At 56.5% G+C, this 23,226-nt stretch overlaps 1 protein-coding gene across 14 annotated transcripts in view; it reads right to left on the bottom strand.

Annotated features, from left to right (window-relative positions):
- Positions 1-23,226, bottom strand: part of PRDM2 (PR/SET domain 2) — a 119,680-nt gene that overhangs the window by 9,132 nt on the left and 87,322 nt on the right. For 8 of the 14 annotated variants that reach the window (XM_072828280.1, XM_072828283.1, XM_072828279.1 and 5 more), the window contains 2 exons: positions 6,327-6,469; positions 5,508-5,622 (listed from right to left, as the gene is read on the bottom strand). The exons of 2 other annotated variants lie outside the window; for them this stretch is intronic. In XM_072828280.1, coding sequence (XP_072684381.1) covers positions 5,508-5,622; positions 6,327-6,469 — 258 coding nt within the window. Of the gene's footprint in view, positions 1-5,507; positions 5,643-6,326; positions 6,470-18,587; positions 23,205-23,226 lie in introns of those variants that run through there. 4 more of the 14 variants (XR_012031910.1, XR_012031911.1, XR_012031912.1 and 1 more) reach the window with 4 other exon arrangements.

Below are 23,226 nucleotides of genomic sequence, written 5' to 3' on the forward strand. Positions count from 1 at the left end.
CCCAGGGAGAGGCCACCACTGCCGGAGGCCAAGGGGCGCCCCAGTCCCCACGGAGCCTCCATCCCCGGGCCAGGCTGCCCGACTCGCTGAGCAGAGACCCCCGGCCGCCTTGGCCCTCCTCGCGCAGGAGGCGGCAGGGACGTCCAGGAACCCGGTCCCCAGAGCTGGTTGGCCCCGCGGAGTCTTCCCCAAGTCTCTGTAAGCTCGCCCAGTGCGGCTCACCGGAAGCCACGTCTGGCGTCCTGCACGCTCGCCATCGCCAGAGGTGAAGGGACAGGCCGAGCGCGTGGGAGCCGCTGCCGAGGCGGGGCGGCCCGAGCTGCTGCTGAGATTCCCTGGGGGCTGGGCCGGGCTGTGGGAGGCACCGCCTGCTTCCTGGCGCCAGGACCCGCCACTCCGGGAGTCCCCCATCAGCCAGCCCCTTCCATTCCAGGGAGGCCCTCCCCGCGATGAGGTCCCGGGCGGAGTCAGAGGCAGGACAGGTGGGCAGCCCTGGACCCGCTGAACCGGAGCCACCCCACCTGTAAAATGAGGACGTCAAGCGAGGACAACTCTGCAACAGGACCATTAGGGAGCGCCGGCTATGCACCCGAGCTACTTCGGGGCCTTCACGGGAGCTCTCAAGTATTCCCAGCAGCCCTGGAGGCAGGGCCTAGGATGATCTGCGTCTTGTAGAGGAGGAGACAGGCTCAGAGAGCTGAGGGAGCCCGAGGTCCCAACCACGTTCTCTTGGCCAACAGGGGTGCAGCTAAACTGCGAATCCGGGACCATCTGCCCCCAAAGCCTGGGTCCCCTCCCTGACCAAAGAGCGCGTTTCCATATTCCAGGACGCCAGATGGAGTTAGCCGTTTGCCCACAGGACAGCCACCCGGGAGGCCAGGAGCTGGCTTTGTTTGAGCTGGAACCCTGGCAGCTCAGAGGAACCCTGGCAGTGACGGGGGCGGGCGGGGGGCGGGGGGGTCAAACTCCAGCACTCGCTGGAGTCACCTGGACAGGTGAGAACAATCCTGCAGCCCCGCGCCTCAGGCCTACAGATTGCAATTTAGCTGGCTGGCATCCCAGGCATTGAAAACTTTAAAAGTCACCTCTGAGGGGATCCCGGGGTGGCTCAGCGGTTTGGCGCCTGCCTTCGGCCCAGGGCGTGATCCTGGAGTCCCGGGATCGAGTCCCATGTCGGGCTCCCGGCATGGGACCTGCCTTCTGCCTGTCTCTGCCTCTCCCTCTCTCAGTGTCTTTCATGAACAAATGAATAAAATCTTTAAAACAATAAAAATAAATAAATAAAAGCCACCTCTGAGGGACGCCAGGGGGGCTTAGTGGTTGAGCATCTGCCTTTGGCCCAGGGCGTGACCCCAGGGTCCTGGGATCAAGTTCTGCATCGGGCTCCCCGCAAGGGAGCCTGCTTCTCCCTCTGCCTGGGTCTCTGCCTCTCTCTCAGTCTCTCATGAATAAATAAAATCTTAAAAAAAAAAAAAGCCACCTCCGAGAGCCACTGGTCTAGATGTGTCTCCTCAAAGTGTGGTCTGCAGTCCCTGGGGCTTGGGAGCAATGCAGCTGCTCAGCCACCCCCACAACCTCCTGAGTCAGAACTGCATTTTAACAAGCTCCCTGGGGCGTCCAGGCAATCAGTCCACTGAGGTCAGGGTGAGGGGCTGGGGACACCCTGGGCAGGTGCCAGGTGCCAGGCTAAGGCCGTTCGTAGGAGAGGCCTGGCTCTGCAGCCGGGACGAGGACAACGCAAGAGGCTCTCGGGAGCAAAGGTCCGAAACCACTGGCCTGACAGTCGTTGCACTTGGTTCAAATGGAGACGCTGGGGGCTGGGGGCGGGGGGACTCGCAGCTAACAGGTAGTATTTTCACTTGCTCTTCCCTCTGACCACGTGACAGGGTTCCTGTGCCCTCTCTCTGGCTGGGGGGACAGCAGCACAGGCAGGTTAGGTAACTTGGGTCACACAGAGGCGTGACGGGGGGGACCGGACTCACAGGGACCTGCTCAGACCTGAAGGCCGCCTCCCAGCACACGGGTCGCCCTTCCCTCTCCACGCCACGCGCCCCCGCTGGCTCGGGACCCGGCTGCCGTGCCTCCCAAAGACGGATGGCCGCCCTGCCTCGCGGGGCTTTCATGCCAGGATCTGAGGTCTTCAGAGGCCATTAGTTCCCCAAACCTGTTTGGCTTGAACTGCAAACACCAGCATGTGACAGCTCAGAACACAACCCAGGCACCAGGAAGGCTGGCCCGGCCCACGGCGACCCGAGCCAAGGCAGCTGCCGGCGGGGAGATCCTGCCGGGCGCCGTCCGTCTGTCCGTCTGTCCCTCCATCCGTCCCCGCCAGGCTGGGAGGGGGCCGGGGCCCTTCAAGCTCAGCGCCGCCGCCACTCGCTCAGGTCACGCGGCAGGTGTCCTGCGGGAGCAGTGAGGGGACGCAGTGGCCTCACTGCTCATTTGGGGGACGCTAAAATGGGAGGGGGCGCAGGGCAAAGGGAAGCCCCACAGACCTGGGACGAGGAGCCGTGCGAGGCGGGCGCCCCCGGGGGAGATGGGACTCAGGCCCCAGGGGCCCGATCCGCGTTCACTCCTCACCCGCCCACTGCTCTGCCACCAAGCCCGGCTCAGGAGGTGCTTGGAGAATGTTCCCGAACAAGTACAGGGCAAACCTGGAGCCCAGACCCCCAAACACGCCCAACGACACTGCCCGAAGACCAAATCATCCCAGTAAGGAACTTCCTGGAAGGGTTCTCTCGCTGCCAGGCCCCCCCAAACCATGGGGCCAGCGCCCACTTTGACAATGCTGTGACACGATGCCACAGGCCTCGGGCCTCCCCGACAGACCCTCTCCTGCTCCCCACGGCCCTGGGGGCGACGCTCCGGTGCGGAGGCTTCAGGCCAGCAGGGAACAGCCGCTGCCCCAGACGAGCCCCGCTCAGGCCCAGGCAGCCCCAGTGGGACCCAGCGGGGCCCAGCAGCCCCAGCAGGTCCCGCAGAGGAACCGTCCCCCTAGGCGGGCACCTCTCCGGGCCCTCTGCTCCGGCCACCACCCAGCTCCAGCACACCCCAAGCGCCGGCCCCTCTCCCCCTCACTGAGCACAAACAGGCGGCTTTCTAACACCTAGGGAAACTCAGGAAACATCTAAGACCAGGACGGAGGCCAAAAGGAAACACGAGCAAACACGTGTGTCCAGACCAACACACACAAAGCAGATTCCCCGGAGGCCGGCACGGAGAGTTCCTTGAAATGGTGAAACTGCAAAGATGCTAAGTCTTAATTATCGGGACCGTCCCGTCTTCCGAGGCTGACACGCACCAAAAAAAAGAGCAAGTCACTTCCCGGGGCAAAGCCTGGCAGGGTGTGAAGGCGGGCACCGGGGCTCTCTCTGGCCTGCTAATGGGCGTCCTGGGTCCCGACGTCTGCTGCCCGTCCCACGACACCAAGAACAGGCGCTGCCTCCGGGAGGAGCCCGCGGGGGTCGGGGCGCCTCTGCCACTGCGCATCTCGAGGGGCTCGTCTCCGGAGGCCCCCGCGTGAACGGGGCGTCGTCAGCAACCGTGACGCTGCCCCGAGGGCAGGGGTGCCGGGACTGCGGGCCGGAGACCTCCCGTGCAGAGGGCGCAGGGGCCTGGGCGGCCGAGTCCGCTGGGGCACCGCCCGCCCCCGCCCCCGCCTCCCCCCAGCCCCCGCCCTGTTTCCGGCTGACTCAGACGGGTGTAGCCTGGAGGGCGGGACAGTTCATTCACCCTGTTTCACAGACAGGTCGCCCAGGTCTGGAGGTGCCCTGGGCCGTGGACCCGGGCCGCCCGGCACCCCCTGCGCTGCCTGGTGAACCGCTCACGCCCCATGGGGAGGCTACCCCCGGGGGTCAGACCCCGGCCCAGCCTCATCACTGGGGACCCGCAGCTGGCCAGTGGCACACGCGGAGCGCAAACCTTCCTAACGGGTCTCCCCAACCAAGGCTGGTGTCGGCATAACCCCCACGTCGCGGCAGCCACCGGGCCCGTCCCTCCTGCGTGCCTGACTTGGAACCACAAACTCAGTCTTGACGAGGCCTCTGTGAGACGGGCACCACGACGCCTTATGCACGAGGAGCCAAGTGACGCTGCAAGAGGCAGAGCTGGGGTCAAAGGGGAGCCACTCCCTGCCAGAGATCGGCTTGCGGCCGCGTCCCTGCAGAACCCCGAGCTTTAACGCGCTGACGGGCGGGCTGACGGGCGGGCGGCACAGGCTCCCAAGAGGACGACGCGAGCAGTCACCTCCCCCCAGCCTACTGCCCCGTTGATCGTTGATCTGATCGGGTAACTATTGATTGACTGGCTGTCCGTGCCCGGCACCGTGGGGCAGTGGGGGGCGGGCAGATGTGCTCTCTGAAGGCACAAGACTGCAAGGGGACGGCCTTGATCCACGCTAAGCTTCCGCGACGGCCCTTCAAAGCACCACAAAGGAAAAAAAAATGTTACTTTAGCCTTTCCGAACAAAAGCGTTCTAAAATCAGCCATATGCAGGCGCCTGGGTGGTTCAGTCGGTTAAGTGACCGCCTTGGGCTCAGGCCGTGACCTCGGGGTCCTGGGATCGAGCCCCGCGTTGGGCTCCCCCGCTTGGCCGAGAGTCTGCTTCTCCTTCCTCTCTTGCACGTGAGCGTGCACACTCCCTCTGTCAAATAAATACAACCTTTAAAAAAAACCTTTTTTGATTTTTAAAAAATCAGCCCTATGAATCAACATGTCCTGAATTTGATTTAGTATAATCTTTGGGAGTCGGGGTCCCCACTCTGCACGTGTACATGTGCTGCCGTGCGCCCTCGTGGGGAGATGTCCTCGAGACTTACGGAGGCGTGCCAGTGCCAGCCTCCCCGTCTGCACACCAAACAAAACCAGACGCTCCACTGATTATCAGTATTCATCAGTCAAGCACCTGGCACATACCTGGCCCGGCGCTAGGCCCTGGGGACACAGCAGTCAACCAGACAGACCTGGTCTCTGCCCCCACGGGGCACGTGTTCCAGAAGGGGAAGGTCATTATCTGTATAATGTAGAAGTAAATACGCAATTGCAAAGTGTGAAAAACAGACAATACCAGAGCTCAGAACGAGGGCACGGACCCCAGCAAGCACTGCAAGCACACCCGGAGACTCGGGCTCTGGGGCACATACGAAACACAGTTCAGGACTCGCTTCTCTTCACCACGCTGTCTTTTGCTTTATTTTACGGGGTAGGGAAGGACGAGAAAGCGTAGAAGGCATAACCTACTTTATAACCCCCGGACGAAAGAGACAGGACTGCCCCGCAGCAGAGGTCTGAAAGTCTGGCCCCGAAGGCCACTCCTCCGGGAGCGGGGCAGGGGCCAGGGCTGTTACTACCGGTTCTCACCCCCAAGCCTCTCCTGTCCTCCTGGTGCACCTGAGCCTCAAGACGGGCGCTGCACCCGGGGATGTGGGCACTTGGCAAGCAGAACAAGACTGGGGTAGGAAGTCCTCCGGTCTGTGCCCTGGGCCTTCTCTGAACTGCGAACAACACACCTGGTTACGCGGGGCTCTTCGGCTCCTTGGAAGCAGCAGCTCTGCGGGTCTGTGAGCGGCCGAGGTCGTTTCCACGGGGTCACCCTTGGCTTGCTGGATTCCGACAGAGACAGCCCTGGAGGAGCAGCAGGCGAGCTGGGGATGGGTGTGGTGGGAAGTCAGGGGGAGGAGTCAGGGGGCACTGCCTGGCCCCTGCTCAGTAGGCGCAGAGGCAGAGGGGAGCTGGGGCCCAGAGGACAGCCTGAGAGCTGCGGGGCGGGGAGCGGGGAGCGGGGAGCGGGGAGGGCCTCCCCAGGTGCAGGGCCGGGCCTGCAGCACACCAAGCCGGGTCTGAACCCACCACCACCACCACCACCGTCAGACGCCACGTCGGCTCCTGCACATCCTCACTCAGCCCTCAACACCTCCAGGCTCCCCTCCCCACGCCCTCAACACCGGAGCACCCCCAGCATCGATTCCCGGCGTCTCCTCTTCATCTAGGCTCGCTCTCTGGGGCCTCCAATCTCGAGGTCTTCAACACTGTGCGTAGCGGGGACGCCCCAACTGACGCTTCCAGCTGGGTCCTGCCGTCTGAACTTCACACTGTCTATCCCACGTCTCCCCTTCAGGGCCTCACAGCCTCTCCAAGGTCCTAGGTTCAAACCTGAATTCCCGGCACACGCGAGCCACACAATCCACCTCTGATTAGGTAAGTCTTCCCCTCATCCCTTAATGGCAAAACAAAAGGCACCCGGATGCCGGAAGCATAGGTAAGAAAACCCCCAACCCCGTGGTCCTCCTTAACTGTCTGCTCCAGTCCCCACCCAATCCTCAGCAAACCTTGCGGCTCTGCTTTCAACACAGGCCCAGGATTCCGCTGCTGCGCGTCCCCCGCTGCCACACTCCCGTCCAGCCTCCAGCCTCCATCGCTCCCCCGGTCACTGCATTCCCTTCCTAGTATTTCTACTCGTGGCTCCTTCCAGCTGATCGTGAACAGATGAACAAGAGTCAGTCTCTCAGAAGGCCCGTCCCCCCACGCTACTCCTCCCCTCGCGGCCCTCGGGCTTCCACGCGCTCGGAGTACCAGGGGAGTCCTTACGATGGCGGTAGCCGCCCCTGGTCCCCTCCCTGACCTCACCCCCCACGTCCCCCTCCAGCCAAGCCGGCTTCCCCAGGGTTCCCTGGGCGAGCCGGGGATACTTCTGCCTCAGGACCTTTGCACTTGTTATTCCTTCTGCCAAGCGCTTTCCACCCTGGGTCCCCAGGGCTTGCTTCCTTCCCCACTTCCAAGTCTTTGTTTACATGTTCCCCTTTTCGGCCAGGCTTTCTCGGGCTCCCTCGTTTTAAATAGCAGCGCCCCATGGACTTCAGATCTCTTTCCCCCCTTCCCTGTTTCACGCGTCTCCACAGCACTCAGCAGCTGACACTCGGTGTAGCCCCTGCTTGTTCACGGTCTGTCCCCCCGCCCTCCCCGCCCCAGAACGTGAGTTTGGGGCGCTGCTACACCCTCAGCAGTGCCCGCCCCCCGCGCCCTACGTCCGCCCGACCGGACAGGTAAGGGCAGGACGGGACGAAGCCCCGAGGCCGCAGCGACGGCCCCGGCTGGCGCACGCCCCTCACGCACCGGCTGCGGCTTCCGGGAGCCCACGTGCCTCATAAAGCAACCTGAGCACAAAGCCTTCCGGGCGGCACGTGCCCCTTAACCGGATCCGAGGGGGTTTAGGCAAACGGCCAGGAGCCTTTCTCACCCGACCGGGTCCGCACCAGCAGCTCCAGCTCGGGGGGCGGCCTGGATACAACGGAGGCACGGGCGTCAGTAACAGGTCCAAGCGCCGTCAACAGGCCCGGGGACCAGTACGGCCGCCACGGGGTGGCCGCGGGCTGTCCCCGCAGGTGTCGGGCTGGGTCGGAGGGCCGGCGGCGCGGCCACGCGTGGGCACCGGGACACTGGACAGCGGGCCACCCGCCGATCTCACTCGCTGCCGGCGGTACGGCGCCGGTTCCGGGCCCGCTGGCAGCGCGGCAGGTGCGCCCCCCACGCGGCCCGGGCCTCCTCCCACTGCTGCCATCAGCGTGGCACTGTCACCGGGGGCGGCCTGGGCTGGCACAGCCCCGATCAGCGTGGGCTCTAGGGCCAGGCGAGTCGCGGCTTCTGAACAAAGGTAATAAGCTGCAAGGACGTCTTCCGCTGCCGGGTGGTTTGGAGGTTCCACGGGGGAGGGCCCTCGGGGCGACGTCAGGAGGCGGAATCACAGGGTGACAGGGAGGGCGACCCTCCTTTCAGAGCCAAAAACTGAGCAAAGTGTTTAAAGACGTCAAGGAAGGCCCGGCGAGCTGCATGCGCCGCCCGCCCGAGGTTCCGGACGCTGCACCCGTCTCCGGCAGCCTCGTGGACGGGGCGCAGGACGTGACCCGTGTCGCTGAGCCAACGAGCCGGCGGGGAGCGCACCCCGTGCATCTCTAACCTGGAGCTGCGCCCGCGGGCCCAGCCTTTGCTGCCGCCCGGAGGGAAGGGTCACCCGGTGGCCCGTCCTCTCCTCTCAACCTGACCTCCGCTGATCGCGCACTTACCCGAGACTCCGCAGTTCCTGACAATTCGCTGCCCCCAAATTCACGCTTGAAGCCGGGAGGTCCCAAGTCGGGCGCAGCTCGGGGAGCGGCTGCCTCTCACCCCCGGAGACTTCGTTTTGCCCCCCCCCGCTTACTCCACACGCGGCGAGGCCATGCCCGCGGGGGACCACCGCCACCGCCACCGCCACCACCCGCCGCGCACCCTGAGCCGACGCCAGCGAGAGGCCGAGATCGCGGAGGCCCCGAGGGCTACAGACAGCAACGGCGGCCACACGGCCAGTCCTCACCCCACCACAGCCCTGACGGCCCACGCTTGCGGGTCCGTGTCCTTATGCCTTGGTCACGCGGTGTCGCCAGGGCTGACGGGAACGTAGGTCAAGCGTTCTGAAAACTGAGCGATGCCACATTGGAGGTACGGCTAAGCAGTGACAGAAAACTTCAGGTAGAGACCGGAAGCAAATTAAATGATGAGCTGGGATGACGCCGCGTCACCCGTTCTCTTTTGGACCCAAAGGAGAACTCCTAACTCCGGCCGAGACTCATCCGAGCGGCTGATAAACCAAGGATTTCCAAGCCCCGCCCCGGAGCTGATGGTTTAGTCGGTCGGGAACGTTAAGGACGCGGCCCAGGTGGGTAGTGACGCAGGTGGCCCACGAAGGGGACGGGCCGGGGAGGGAGATCCTAACTCGGGCCCCTTCATGCACCTGGGAACACCTGAGCAACAGGGCTCCTCAGCCGGGAGGTAGCAGGGCCATACACGCGGGGCCAAGGCCCCCGGCCCCGCTGCACCGCACCCCACACACCTCGGGACGTCGCCTCCGTAAAACACCTGCTATCAGCTGGCACTAGCGGGCTGCAGGGTAACCGTCCCAGTCCCAGAGGACACGCGTGCCGGTGACGGGACGGAGTCACACAGCCAACGGCACCAACTCCAAGCACAACGTCTGGCAGCGGTTGACGGAGATGCGCCAACGGCCGGTCCTAGGGCGTCCGGCTCTGGGTTTTGGCTCAGGTCAGGATCTCTGCTTGGCCGGGCGGGGGCTGTGGCTTCTCCCTCTCCCTCCTGCCCCCCTGCTCCTGCTCACGTGCGCGCTTTGTCTCAAATAAAATCTAACAACAATAACAAAAAAGGAGCATAAAACACCTACAGACCGTGCACTGATTAGAGCGGTTCTGAGAAGCTTCTGGAGCTAGACCCGGAAACGGGAAAGCCGCTGCGCAGGTTCCACCGGCCGCACCCAGTGGGGAGAGGTGAGCCGGGAGGGGAGCCATGCAGACACAGGGCAGGCTTCGGGCGGAGAGGACAGACGTCCTGCCGCAGACGCAGACGGGCGCCGGCCAGGGCCACCGCAGGTCCCCGGCCGCACCCTCCTCCCATGAGTCCGTCCCGACGCCCTCGGGCTTCAGGAGCTGGAGGAGACCCGCGCTCCCTCTGCCTGTGGCGCCTAATGTCCTCCGATTGTCAGGCCGGCCGTCCAGCCCCATCCAGGCCCGTCCAGGCCCGTCCAGCCCCATCCAGGCCCTTCCAGCCCCGTCCAGGCCCTTCCAGCCCTGTTCAGCCCCGTCCACCCCCGTCCAGGCCCATCCAGGCCCTTCCAGACCCGTGCAGGCCCGTCCAGCCCCGTCCAGGCCCGTCCACCCCATCCAGGCCCTTCCAGCCCCGTCCAGGCCCGTCCACCCCCGTCCAGGCCCGTCCAGCCCCGTCCAGGCCCTTCCAGCCCCATCCAGGCCCTTCCAGCCCTGTTCAGCCCCGTCCACCCCCGTCCAGGCCCATCCAGCCCCGTGCAGGCCCGTCCAGCCTCGTCCAGACCCGTCCACCCCATCCAGGCCCTTCCAGCCCCGTCCAGCCCCGTCCAGGCCCGTCCACCCCCGTCCAGGCCCGACCAGCCCCGTCCAGGCCCGTCTAGCCCCGTCCAGGCCCTTCCAGCCCCGTCCAGCCCCGTCCAGCCCCATCCAGCCCCGTCCCTTGGCAGCGCCGAGCTAAGGGCCAGGGCCTGTGTGAGCGGGCCAGCAACTCGGGCCAGAACCCCCAGGCTGCGCACGAGCGGCTCCGCTGCCAGGGGAGCGCCCGGGCCGGGTCAGGCCTGCACCCCTTCGTCCGCACGGCAGGCCTGCAGGTGACGAACAGAAGCACATCGGGGGCGCGGGGAGTGCAGGACAGACGGGACCAGATGGGACGCAATGGCGGGGACCCTGCCCGCCTGAAGACCTCTGAAGGCAGCGCTTCCACCGCGGAGCAGGGGCTGAAGGGAAGGGGAGGTGGTGTCCCCACAAGTTTCTCAGAGCAGCTGTCCGGCCAGCCCCAGCACCGCCATCCCCTCCTGCCTCGGAGGCAGACCCCGGGCCCTCAGCAGCCCCCCACAGCACGGCCCCCGGAACACATGGGAACCCACTGCCCACGGAGGCCCGGGAGGATCCCCGCGCAAAGGGAGAGCAGGTCTGACCGAGCAGGGACCTGCTGCCCCTCCCGACAAAGCTGCGCGGACGGACGGGGCGCCAGCGCAGGGCTGACACCAGGCCGACACAAGCCGCAGGCCTGTCCCCAAGGACACCTGAGACGCAGCAGACCTGGGCCCCCCACGGGTGTTGGCCCCCCCCAGCCTCGCGGGCGCGTCTGCTGCACACGCGCAGCCGGAGGAAGTCCGGTCCCCTCCCTTCTTCAATGTCGGGCCACTGGAGGCTGAAGGGGCAGGGCCTTGGCTCCCAGGCCTGCAGGAAGGAGGAGGAGGGACCCTGATGGGGACGGGGCCGCACGCTGTGACCTGGGGCAAAGTGCTCCATCCTGGGCCTCGCTAGGGCCCTAGATCTCCACGATTTTATGGAGCTAATGAAGGTTGTCTTCTGAACCCGGCCTTTAAAAAGGTCTTGTCTTTTTTTTTTTTAAAGATTTTTATGTATTCGTGAGACACAGAGAGAGAGAGGCAGGGACACAGGCAGAGGGAGAAGCAGGCTCCACGCAGGGAGCCTGACACAGGACTCGATCCCGGGACCCTGGGGTCACTCCCTGGGCTGAAGGCAGACGCTAAACCGCTGAGCCACCCAGGGATCCCTAAAAATGTCCGTTTTGGGTTTGAAATTCAAAACCAAGAACACCGTGTGGTGATAAAATCATAAGCAGCTCTTTCCTCTGATTTGGAAAACGGCTGACCTGCTCTATATAAGCTCCTGGTCGTTTCTGCCGCGTGCCAGTGCCTGACCTGGAAAGGGAGCCGCTCCGGCCGGGCCCAGACTCCGCCAAGGTCCCTGGGGTCGGAGGCAGGACCAGCAGCTCCTCACCACCTCCGAGCAGAGGCAGGGCACACTCAAGCAATGTTCCAGCCGCCACGGCCTGTGCCGTCACACAACATTTCCTGCACGGCTCTGAGCACCGGCCACAACCTTCAGTGAGATTCAAACGGACACCCACGTGGCCACGACTGTTTACGAAGCACCGTGCTACGGCAGGCAGCGTCTGTGATCCCCACACGCTCAGCTCTTGTCTTACGAGCAGGTAAGTAATAAAGCCAGGATTCAGAGATTTTATTCAGCCAACGAGGATTTATTGAGCAGCTACTGCATGCCAGGCACGGTCGCAGATGCTGGAAATGCAGCCGTGAACAACACAAAAGTCCTTCCCCCCGGGCAGACCATTCACTTTAGGAAGGGAGACGTTTAGAAAACAGAGCGGTAACAGAATGTCCGGGGAGTTCAGTACCCCCAAAAACAGGAGGGCAGAGTAAGGAGACGGAGAGAGCCAAGGACAGTATTTCTAATTGGGAAGATGGCCAGGGAAGGCTTCTTGGAGGAGGTGACAGCTGCTCAGCAGCTCCAGGTCCGGAGCCAATCAACACCTTTCCCAACATCCCACTGCCTGTAACGAAATCACAGCGAAGGGGCACCTGGCTGGTTCAGTGGTGCCGCGTCTGCCTCCAGCTCAGGGCGTGATCCCGGGGTCCTGGGGGGTCCTGGGGGGTCCTGGGGTCGAGTCCCACATCAGGCTCCCTGCAGAGAGCCTGCTTCTCCTCCCTCTGCCTCTGTGTGTCCTCTGAATGAATAAAACCTTTTATTAAAAAAAAAAAAAAAAAAATCACAGCGAAACCTCAAGACCAGGCCACTGCTGGCCTACAGCACAGCGTCCCTCACAGAGGACCAGAGGCCGTCGGAAAGCTCTCAATCTTGAATCCCTTCCCTGCGTGGTCCTGGCCAGCCACCCTGGGCTGAAGCACATGGCCCACGTGGGGCTCCCAGGAGGGAAGGGGCCTGCCCGGGAAGGCTTCGGGGGTTTCAAAGATTCTGACACAAGCTCTCATCTCACCAAAGGTAATAACCGTCTGTTCTGGGAAACTAACAGAACGTGATGTTTGTCAGCTGTCATGAAGGAATCCTCTTCTTCCACGGCCTTTAAAAGCACAAGCAGCTCACTTTTTCTCTCTCAAATGAATGAAAATTTTAATAAAGATTCTATTTATTTATTCCTGACAGACACAGAGAGAGAGGCAGAGACCCAGGCAGAGGGAGAAGCAGGCTCCATGCAGGAAGCCCGACGTGGGACTCGATCTTGGGACCCCGGGGTCACACCCTGAGCCAAAGGCATTCAATCACTGAGCCTCCCAGGTGCCCCAAACAAATAAATCTTAAAAAAAAAAAAAAAAAAAAAAAAAGAGTCGCTTAAGCATCCGATTCGGTTTCAGCTCAGGTCATGATCTCAGGGTCATGACCTCCGAGTCTGAGATGGAGCCCCACATCGGGCTCTGTGCTGAGCATGGAGCCTGCTTAAGATTCCCTCTCTCCCTTTCCCTCTGCCCCTCTCCCCCTGCCGGCTCGCAAATAAGTCAAGCTTTAAATAAATAAAAATAAAAGCACAAGCAGTTTTTCTTCAGGAGCCTCTTCCAAAAGTTCTACGAGGATCATCATCATGCACGTCCCACCCTCACACCCCGGGGTGGTTACCAGGACGTGAGCTTCCTTAGCAGGGTGGGGAGAACTCACCACCGAACCCCTATACCGAGCACACACACCCCCACGTCCCTCGACCCAGCCACCTGCAGGCGAGGCGGCCCGGGCTCAGCCAGCGGCAGGCCCACCTTGGCTGTAAGTGGTACCCAGGGCGAAAAGGACCCTGCACAGGAGGGCTCGAGGCCAATGTTTACTCCCACTGTGCTATCCAACCCCTGCAACCAACCCCCCCTTGGGGCGATGACATCACCACTGGTCACGCGGGAGACACCACAGCTGTGTAAAACCCAGGGGGAGGGCACGGTGAAGCGGGTGGTGTCACTGTGGTGGAGACGGCGGCATCACATGGCCGGCCTGCGGTCTCCGCTTACAGCTCCGGGACACGATCCAGGTGTCGCTGCCCCTCACCCTGGGCCCACGTATCTGTACACGAGGATGCTAACTCCCCCACGTGGTGAGAGCTGCAGGGCAGGGTGAGCCTGCAAGGCACTCAGGACGGGGCGGCACGCAAGTTCGGCCGGGAGCACCCCCCAGCTGGCTCCCCCGCGGCGGCCGGCTGCACCCCAGGGCCCTCTCGGGGCCCAGCGCGTGGGGCAGAGGCCATCAGACCTGCAGCCCGACGCCTCCGTGACCCACACCGGCCGTTAAAAAGGTTTTCTGAATGGCTGACCCACTGAAACACTAGAGGAGAATGTGCCCAAATTCGCAAGTCCAATAATAGCTTGGAAATAGAAGCCATCTGAAAATGTTCCTAAACTCGAGCTGGGCTGGCAAGGTTTGGATGTGATTATAAAAAGCAAGCGAGAGGAGAATGTTACTGCAGGGGAAAATCGAATCCATATGAGCCTCAAATAACTCCATTCCAACAAAGAGTATTAAAATAGTCTATTCTGGGCAATTATTAAATACTAAAACAAACACAATTACTTTACACTGAAATTCTTACTTTTGAATTAAAAATTAAAATTGCCACAACTGTATCCTAAGGCCTCAAATCCCCTTTGGTTATTAACTTCCCTGAACAACGGATGCCTGGTCTTTTTTTTTTTTTAAATGACTCGTATTTAAAATTGGCACTTAGATTTAACGCTAAGACTTGGTAGTTATCCAAGCACGATTCCAGATCATACCGTAGGTGCCCGTCTAACCTTGGGTGGACACGGAAATATGCTTAGCTTGAACGTGTCCTGACTCAGGGCATAAGCCCACACTTTAAAATCCATCCAGAGCTTTCTCTCATCACTGAAATGCCCCCTCATCAGGCGGGTGCTTCGTCTGGCTTCCTGCGGCGGGTGACTAGCGGGACACGGGAAGGCACATTTAGGCACTAACGTCTTCCGTAACATACTTTGATGTTTTCTGGAACATCCATCTGGTTTTTGGGTCACTTTCTATACAAGGCAGCTGAAAAGGAATCCAGCTGTTAGAAGTGAAGCAGAAGACAGGAGTTCGCACAAATGCTATTATCCCAACAGTTCAGCACGTTTTCTCTTATAAAAAAGCATTTCCAAGACCATCTTCGTGGCTCACAACAGAATGCCATTTTTGCAGTGGCTAGTGATTTAATGCAGAGGCATGACGGTTTTCTGCAATTCTTATTCTTAATCCAGAAAGTAAGTAAAGCCGACACATACCCCCCAGGCTCTAATCCTATCCTTCAAAAATAACTACGGGCAGAAACTTAACCCTTTGTTCTGCATGGTGCTGGGGTGGGAAGCCAGGCCCGCCTCAACCATCCTCCTGGGCTCATGACCGCCAGGGGAAGGCCCCCAAGTGACATCTGACTCCTGATGACCCCCAGGCCCCTTCCTTAGAACCACTTTCAAAATCAAAGGGTATGATTATAACAAGCTTGGTTCCTATTAAAGCAGACTTTTCTTGATTAAGCAGAATGACCTGCAAAGCCGGTCAGAGCTGGAAGGTCTGCGACAGGGAGAGGCACTATTCCACCGTCAGGGTGAGGCCGGACGCGGGACTTCGGCCACAGCTCCCGACGACGCGCGCCCTGGCTGCAGCAGGAGACTCCCACTAAGCCAGAGAGCCCTGTGCAGATGCAGGGAAGGTACCAAGGCCTGTGTTCTACACCCGGAGGAAATGAAGCTTCAAGAAACTTAGATAAAACTATAAAGACAATCAACAGGATGGCGTAGCTTGGGGGCAGTTCAAACCCCAAGTTGCTACTTGAGAGCGGTGTGACCTCTGTGACAAAATCACTCCCCCTGAGGTCTGTTCCCCCTCCCTGCACACGATACCAGCTTCAAGTTGTTACTGTCAAGAGGCAAGCCTGAAACACGTTGGCACCGTCCCTCACGTGCAGAAAGCACTGGAGAGCTATGCCAGACTCACGAGGCTTATCGGGCCGTTTCTAAGACCAGTTGGAGAGGGAGCAGCACAGGGGCGGGAGGTGGGAGGAAGAGCTGGGGTGCACCCTGTGGCTGGAGGCAGGGGGGTGCCCGGGCAGTCCCCAAACAGGAGTCTGAGCCATGGAGCCCCAACAGATGGGTCAATGGGCAGTTTTTTACATTTTCCCCTTTGTTCCATCCACTCAAACCTCATGCTTTGTTCCATCCAATCTTTTGACAATTCTGTCTAAAACGAATTTTAAGTTTTATGAGGCCTCAACCCACCCCCACCCCCCAAATCTGGGCCTCGCTCCTACTGTGTTATTTTTTATCTCCTAGCACTGTGTTCACTTAAAGGTCCTGCCATCTTGTAGGCAAAATCCCAGAAAAGGGTCAAGGCGCCAGGAGGGAGGGACCCAACGGGGGCTGTGACCTGGCAATATGGTCTGAGAAAGAAACTGCACAACCCGGCCAGCCTCTCCTCCTCCCCCCTCGAGGCCTATCACCTCTTCTTTCCATAAAGTACACATGCCTTTCTTCAAGCCTGGCTTCAGAACAGCCCCTTACACCCCACCTCCCAGGCAACACCCGTCCACCACCCCCTTCAGAAAAATGGGGCAGACAGCACCTATTCTGGAGTGACTGTAAGCTCAGATGGGAGCGCACAACGCGTTCGTTACCATTTCTCCCACCTCACTTCAGAAAGTCTGCAATGTGCATGGAAATCACCTGGGGCTTTAAACTACAGATTACCCAGGCCCCACCCACGGTCTAATTTAAAAGGATGGTTGTAGGGCTCTGGACCCGGTAGCTTAGCACCTCGCTGGGTTGTCTGAGAACCGGCTGCCCAAGAGGGCAGGGCTGTGGCTAGTCTTTTGACAGCCACACCTGTCGCCCGACCAGCGTGTCAGTCACTGCCGGGTGCCCCCGCAGCCCTCCCACCTCCCAAGTCTCTCAGGACGGCTCCATCACTCTCTACACTCTGGAACACACCCTCAGCAGTGCTTTAGGACAGTCCCTGAAAGAGGAGATCCCAAAGTGGGAGCAGCAAGGGCTGGTGCCACTAGGTAGGGAAGAGGCCACAGGCCACTGGGTCTCTAAAAGGATGACAAGTGGCAAACCACATCCTCTAACCATCACCCTGGGTCTTTAAATGTGGCCTTGGTATCCAAGGCAGCCTTTCACTCACCTGCGCTGCAATCCACTTTCAAGGTCAAGTGCCATTTATACTTCTTTTATGGATAGAAGTCAATCCACCTCAAGGTCTGATAGCAAATTAAAATCCACCTAAGTATCAAATGCAGTAAATAAGCTGTCGTTTTGGTAGAGTCACTTTAACCTATGTATTAAAAAGACTGCAGTCCTCTAGCTCTCCACCCACAAATACGAAGCCAGCGGTATCTTCTTGACCACCCAGCCCGTGGAGAACTGTGACCAAGTGGCATTTTCGGTATGAAGTATAAATAGGGAAGACCACCAAGCAAAACTAAGTTCCACGAGGGCCGGGATTTTTGTCCACCGGTGTAATAACCGAGGCACCCGAATGCGGCCCTGCTATATGGTAGGTGCTCGGTAAGCTCATGTGATTCCGTATAACATCTTGCTTTAGAAAGCACCTGAATCCACCAAATTAAAACAGCCAGGCCAGAGAGGGGTTTGTAATCAGAAACAGTGAGAGGTGCTTCAAAAGAGCAGAAACATAAGGCTTCGATTACTAGCCTTTTGAATTTTTTAAATGTTTGACTCTGTGAAGAGTAAAAGCAACCAGACCAGGGGCAGCTTGTTCCCGGCAGGATGGGAGTCACAAGACTTCTTGGGACTCTTCCTTCCATTGAGTCAATGTTCGTGTGCCCGTCGCGCCCGGGCACTGCTGTCAGCACAGCATCCAGGTACCCAGGTGAGACCCGGCCCTGCTCGTTCAGTTCAGTGAGGTAGTCTGCTAAGTATCCAAACCCAGTAAAAAAGGCCTCCTTCTGGAGGGAAAAACTCAAGAGACCATCTAGTCCATTCGCTGCTTTGGCAGATTGGGAACTAAGATCCAGAAAGTAAAATAACTTGCCTGGGGCAAAGCCACCCACGGCAGGGACAGAGAGGGCACAGGTCAGACGCCTGTTCACCGGCACATGGAGGGATGGACAAACGGCGAGTGCACGGGCCACGACGGGAACCCACTTCTCCTTCCCAGAGCCCCGTCAGTGCTCCATCTCACAAGTCCCAACTTGTCAACAGGGCACTGGAGGAGTTCGGCGCTCCATTGAGCAGAAGATATAAAAACCAAGGATACGGAAAGTCATTCTGAAGCTGCATGGAGCCCTCACCTCCTCCACGCCCGCCTCCCTCCTCCCCCCTGAGTTTCTGTAACACCGGAGAGCTGGAGAGCTGTAAGCCCGAGACAGGACCATCTGGCCAAGGGAGGCTGATCACACCTTCGGCTTCACCACCATCCCCGCGGATGCAGTGACACGCAGAGATCGGAACAAAGTACGAGAATAGCAAGTGCTACTGTGGTGGGCTTTACGAAACTGCTTATATTCAATCGTTTTTAATTTAAAGAACAAAAGCAAAACACAGCAATTCCATAGAAGCCCAATACAAATGTTACAGCTTGTTTCATTCTTGTGGGGATTCTTAAAAAGAAAAACCCCCAAGCTAGAGTAAACTGTTAAGAAATATAGAGGAGGCTGAGATGAACCCCTCCCCCGCCCCCAACATGAAATTCTTTATTTCCCTCTTAGCAAAGTTCACAAGGTACTTCTCAGCACCGCCGCCCCAAGCTGCCCCAACTGCACGTCTACCCTCTCGGCTATAGAAGCAGTTTAGCAAACATTCAGCGGGTGCCAAACAGGGGCAACTGAACGGGGGCCGTCTGGGTGGACTCTACACGCCGCACTTCCTACCACGCGCAGCCTCAGGCAGCTCCTGCCTGTCCCCTTCCTCTTCCCCAGGGTGGACAAAAGCAGTCCTTTCACAAGGGTTTAGAAAGCGTTTTTATTGGTTACAATTATATAAAAAGTCTCATTTGAATTCCCTCTAGTTATTAAGTGCTTGCTAGCAACAGCATCAAAACACTTCTTATACATCTGACAAGCTCCAAAGATTTCTTTCAGGCCAGAAGGGGAAGAACAGCAAAGGGCAGTACTGTCTGTGTAAGGAACCCCTCCCTCCCTCCCTCCCTCCCTCCCTCTCTCTCTCTCTCTCTCTCGCTCTCTCTCGCTCTCTAAGGCTACATTGGTTAAAATCAACGGACAACCTCTTTTGTATGTCAAATTGTAAATTTTAATGTTTTCATTAGAATAGTCTTTGATATCACTCTCCAAGAAGAAACAATAAAGTAACTAACAGCAAACTTCAATACAAGAACACTCTCCAGATTAACAACTCCAACAAAAATGTAAAATGTAAATCACATATAATACAATTGAAGTGTCCAAAACAATTTAAATAATTTTAAATATTTTATTTTTAAACTGCTACAAATGCTTTGTACAACATTTCAACATAAAGTCCCCATAACAGAAATGTAACAAAACGGGAATGGTCGCGAAAGGGTTAAAGTGGCACAAATTCACCAAACAAGCATCAAACTACACATTTTCAGAGGTAGATTACTTTTAAAGTTGAGAACAACAAAAAAAAAAAAAAACCAACATGAATAAAACCAAGCCATTTTCCACCAACTCAGTCATCGATTAAGGGAAAGGCATAGAATGCACAGAGAAACGACACAGCCACTCGGGAAGAGGCCAATTTGTGGGTTTGTTGCTCTCTCTTAAGAGACAGAAGTGTAAAACCTGGCATGTAAATTCATTTATACTTACGTGTAGACATACATCTATAGAGGCCTGTGGTGCATCCTGGGTGCGGATATATATTGCTACATAGTCTCCAATAATACAATAGTTCTAAATTAGTGCCAGATAATCATCTGAGAGGATAATGTCCATTTGGATATATGAACATGACACTGGAAGAAGCATTAAAAAACAGTCCACATCCAATCTGGTTCCCTCTCCATTATGCTGGCAATCTGCTTGTGATACATATTTCAAAAACAAAAAGAACACACAAGCTGAGAGAAGCTAAATGCCTCTCTGTATAGAACTCATTTAAAAGAAAGGCATCAAGAGCTGGTGTGTGACCAAAACGTTTTTAGAATGAGTGCATCAGAATCTGTCATCCCTGAAATCTACAGAGAACTACTCATAAACCAGAACTTGCTCTGGCAAGGTTAAGTTCCAAACATTCCTTTTTCTGCCGTGCGAAGACCCGGAGCCGCGCTCAGATCTGAGCCCCCAGTGCCGTGGCGATGGGCCCCAGCAAAGCAGCAGAGACCCGAGCCTAACCAGGGCAACGAGAAGCCTGCGTCAGTCCTGCGTTAGGATTTTTGAGTCAGCTTCAACTGGTCTTGCAAGCGTGGGAGATCTCATATCCTTTTGGCTGTAGTGCTTATCCTAAGTTGAACATGCAGTATCTTTATTTAGCCAATTAAAGGTTTGCTTTTGGGGGGCTTTCTATAGGAAGCTCCTAGAAAATAAGGAAACTAAAGATGAATGGCAACATAACCTCACCTGACATGACCTGACCGTGGTAACTGAACGGTGCAAAGACCGTTCAACAAATGTCGTTAGGACAGCTGACAGAATGACTCTGAAGGTGCACAGGAACTTGGGTAGCCTACTCGAGAGAGGCTGGGAGGGACCACGAGCAGGTCTCTTTGGAGCGGTGAGTGGCAGAGACAGGTATGTGAAAACAGCATCGCAGCGTTTTTTCAATCAATTCATTCACGGCCAAGGGGAAAACATGGTCTGGTAGTTCATGCTGCTTCTCCATCTTTAAGTGTTTAACGAGAACACAGTTACTTAAGCTGCTCTAAAAAAAGCATTAAAGAATGGAAGAACACCTTGGAATTTACGAAGACCAAAAAGATGGCCAGGGGCGGAGGATGTACCTCTTTCCTGTTGTAGCAGGTGGCAATGAGCCCTCAGCAACAAAACTAACTTCAGTCCCACAGCATGCAGGCGGGCTCTGGCCACTAACTGTGCAAGGTGAGCCCAACACAGGGCAGGGTCCACGGGGGATTGAGAGCTGTCACAGGACAAGCTAAAGACGGGTGGTATGCCTGCTGTCCTCCGCTGCCCAGTCCTAAGAGGAGGATGTGGAACACATGCCTTTCTTACACCCTGACTGGCACCATGTCTTGTGCTCCAGGAAATGACCAACTGGCAAAGTCTGCTGAGCCCTCAGCATTCAGTGGGAAACTCTGACTTCATTCACATGGCTTGAGAAACTGTGGAATCCTCAACTGGCATTCCAATGTAAAATGTCTGAGCGCTGGGGACTAGCTCTTAATCACAGTTTGTTACGAAGGAACACGCAGGAAAAGGGATGTGCTGCCAGTTTCGTGCAAGTCCTTGAATATGCAAAGGGCTAAGTAAAGCAAAATCACTGAAAACAAATGCAAAGCAAGTATTTCTAAACATGCACCATGAAATCATCCCTGAATAAAATTTACAAGCAGAAATATACCGAGAAGGGACGAAGACTACATCTAACACAATTCCTTTCCAGTGTAACACACCCGGCACGGGAGGAGGATGAGGCGGGCTTTCTAAGAGCTCTGCACTGGACAGTGATGACCAGCCCCACCTTCGGAGGCTGGAGAGCAGGAATCCCACCCAGCCTTAGAACAAATGCACAAGGTGCTACCGACGGCCACAACAAACTCTCTGAAGAACTGCCCCCACTCTTGTGTCCGGCTAATTAAACTATGATGTCCTATGGAACCTGTTTGTTTCTTTACTTCCCAAATTTTATGGTCACCTGGAAGCAGCACCCCACTCTCCCTCCACCCCCCCACCCCCCGACGTCAGACAGACGTCCTTCGTTCAGATGTACCCACAGTACAGTTCCAGTGACCCCTGCTGCCACCATCTACCCGTTAGAAACCACAGCAGTGTTTTCTTATCAGACTCTTCAGTGCTGCCTTTTAGGCCAAATCCATTCCAGCAATGTAACCCTCTGTTAACTATCAAATAAAATGAAATAATCAAGATTAACTGGAGCAAAAAAGAGAGACACAATTTTATTAGGCACTTTGGTCCTTTGCAGTTTTAAGGGTTCTTCAAAAAGCACTGGATGAGTATAGAGGCTAAGTGAACGAACTTCATAAATGTATAGTTATTCAGAGAGTTTATCTTTATAAGTAATTTTGTATAACCTCAGCCTTGAACTGTATAAATGGGATCCAGTACAAAATAAGTGATTCTTTCACGTAACACTGCAGACAAAAAGGGATGCAAAGAGTACATTCTAAAGCATTAACCACATGGGAGATGTTTTTTAGTACAGTCAGTGAAAATGATGGCATTTTCCGGTTCTTTAACCTTGAAAAGGAGTCGGTTCAAGAATATCCTGTTGTTGTGGAACTTCGCAAACACAGATGGAGTACAAACAGTTACACTGCTACAGGTAGGCAGCTTGAACAGCTGATATACAGGTGCGTATTTTCACCAGGGCTAAGCTCCAAGATGGTATGTATGCATATGCCATGGCCAAAGACCAGATGCTGAACCGGAATTATAGTAACTGGGATTATTTATAGTTCACTTACGAAAGTCGCTTTTTTAAAACGTGACCCTTGATGCCTACAGTAAATCATTCCAATCAGCCTTGGCTAATGATCCTTCTCTTTATTTTTCTTTAGCCAGGACTTAAGGCACACCAGCACCAAGAACTCCACCTTATCAACTGTGCAGTGATAACCGTACCTCCGAGTCCTCGTGACCTCTCCAAACTGCACTCACTCTCCCAGAATTCATTCTAATGGTTTGCCTGAAACATCAGAGTTTTCACTCAAAGTTATAGCCAAGAACGCCTAGAGCTGAGCAGCTCATTACTCTGAAAGGACAAGATTTTAAAGTATCTTGTGGAAATTCTATCTCATGTTGACTATTTCACGTGGGTTTCACCTGTAGGCTTTATTCCAGGAAATAGGAATTCCGAGAATGCACATCACCTCGGGTTGAGTGACTTGAAAAAGTCTGAAAAGTCAATATGACAAATTTAACTATTGCCCTGTGTTTTTAACGTGTCACTGAGAAGAGTTTTTAATACAGGGAAGACACAGAATAAAACACTGAAATCAACCTCCAACCTAAGAAGTCATCTTCCGCCATTACTAGGGGAACAAAGGCGCGGACGCGTGGGGGCTGACCTGCCCTGGGCTGCCACACCTGCCCCGGGGGCCTGCCAGGCTCTCGCTGTCCCACTGCCAGGCTCTCAGCGCTCCCTCCTCGTCTTTCTTCAGAATCTGGCCTGTTTATTTTATCCTATGTCTGGAGACGGGAGTGGGCTGGGGGTGGGGGTGGGGGACATAAGGCATCTTAAAAGGAGTACGGTGTCGTGTTTTTGCTTTAACCAATGAGGCAACTTTTTTCAAATTAAAACACACAAAAAGAAAGCATGAATAATAAAAGCATGCTCAATTACTATAACTACAGTCTCTGTGACTCCAGTCACAGAAGTATTAAACAAGATTGCGATGTGGTTTCAACGAACTCGGTGATCCAACCTTAACCATAAAGCAATGATCTATGATCTGGAAATAATACAAGTGGCACTGAGAAATTACCCAAGATATGAAGGAAGTGTGAGAGGATTTCATCTTTTCACAAGAGGGTACCTTTGAGAGCTTCTCATGGTCTCAAATTCAACTCGCAATCGGCCCTATTCAAGAAACGGTACCACTCGGTGAGTCCTAGGACTGACACAAAAGCTGGGAATTCAGGTCTGAGGCAGCCAAAGCAGTGACCCTTCTTCGTGCCTCCAACCGAACCAACAGCTACTTCCTTTAAACGCTTATGTCAAAATTCTACAGGAAAAAGGAAAAAAAC

This window comes from Canis lupus, chromosome 5 (assembly GCF_048164855.1).
Source record: "Canis lupus baileyi chromosome 5, mCanLup2.hap1, whole genome shotgun sequence".
Lineage (NCBI taxonomy): Eukaryota > Metazoa > Chordata > Mammalia > Carnivora > Canidae > Canis > Canis lupus.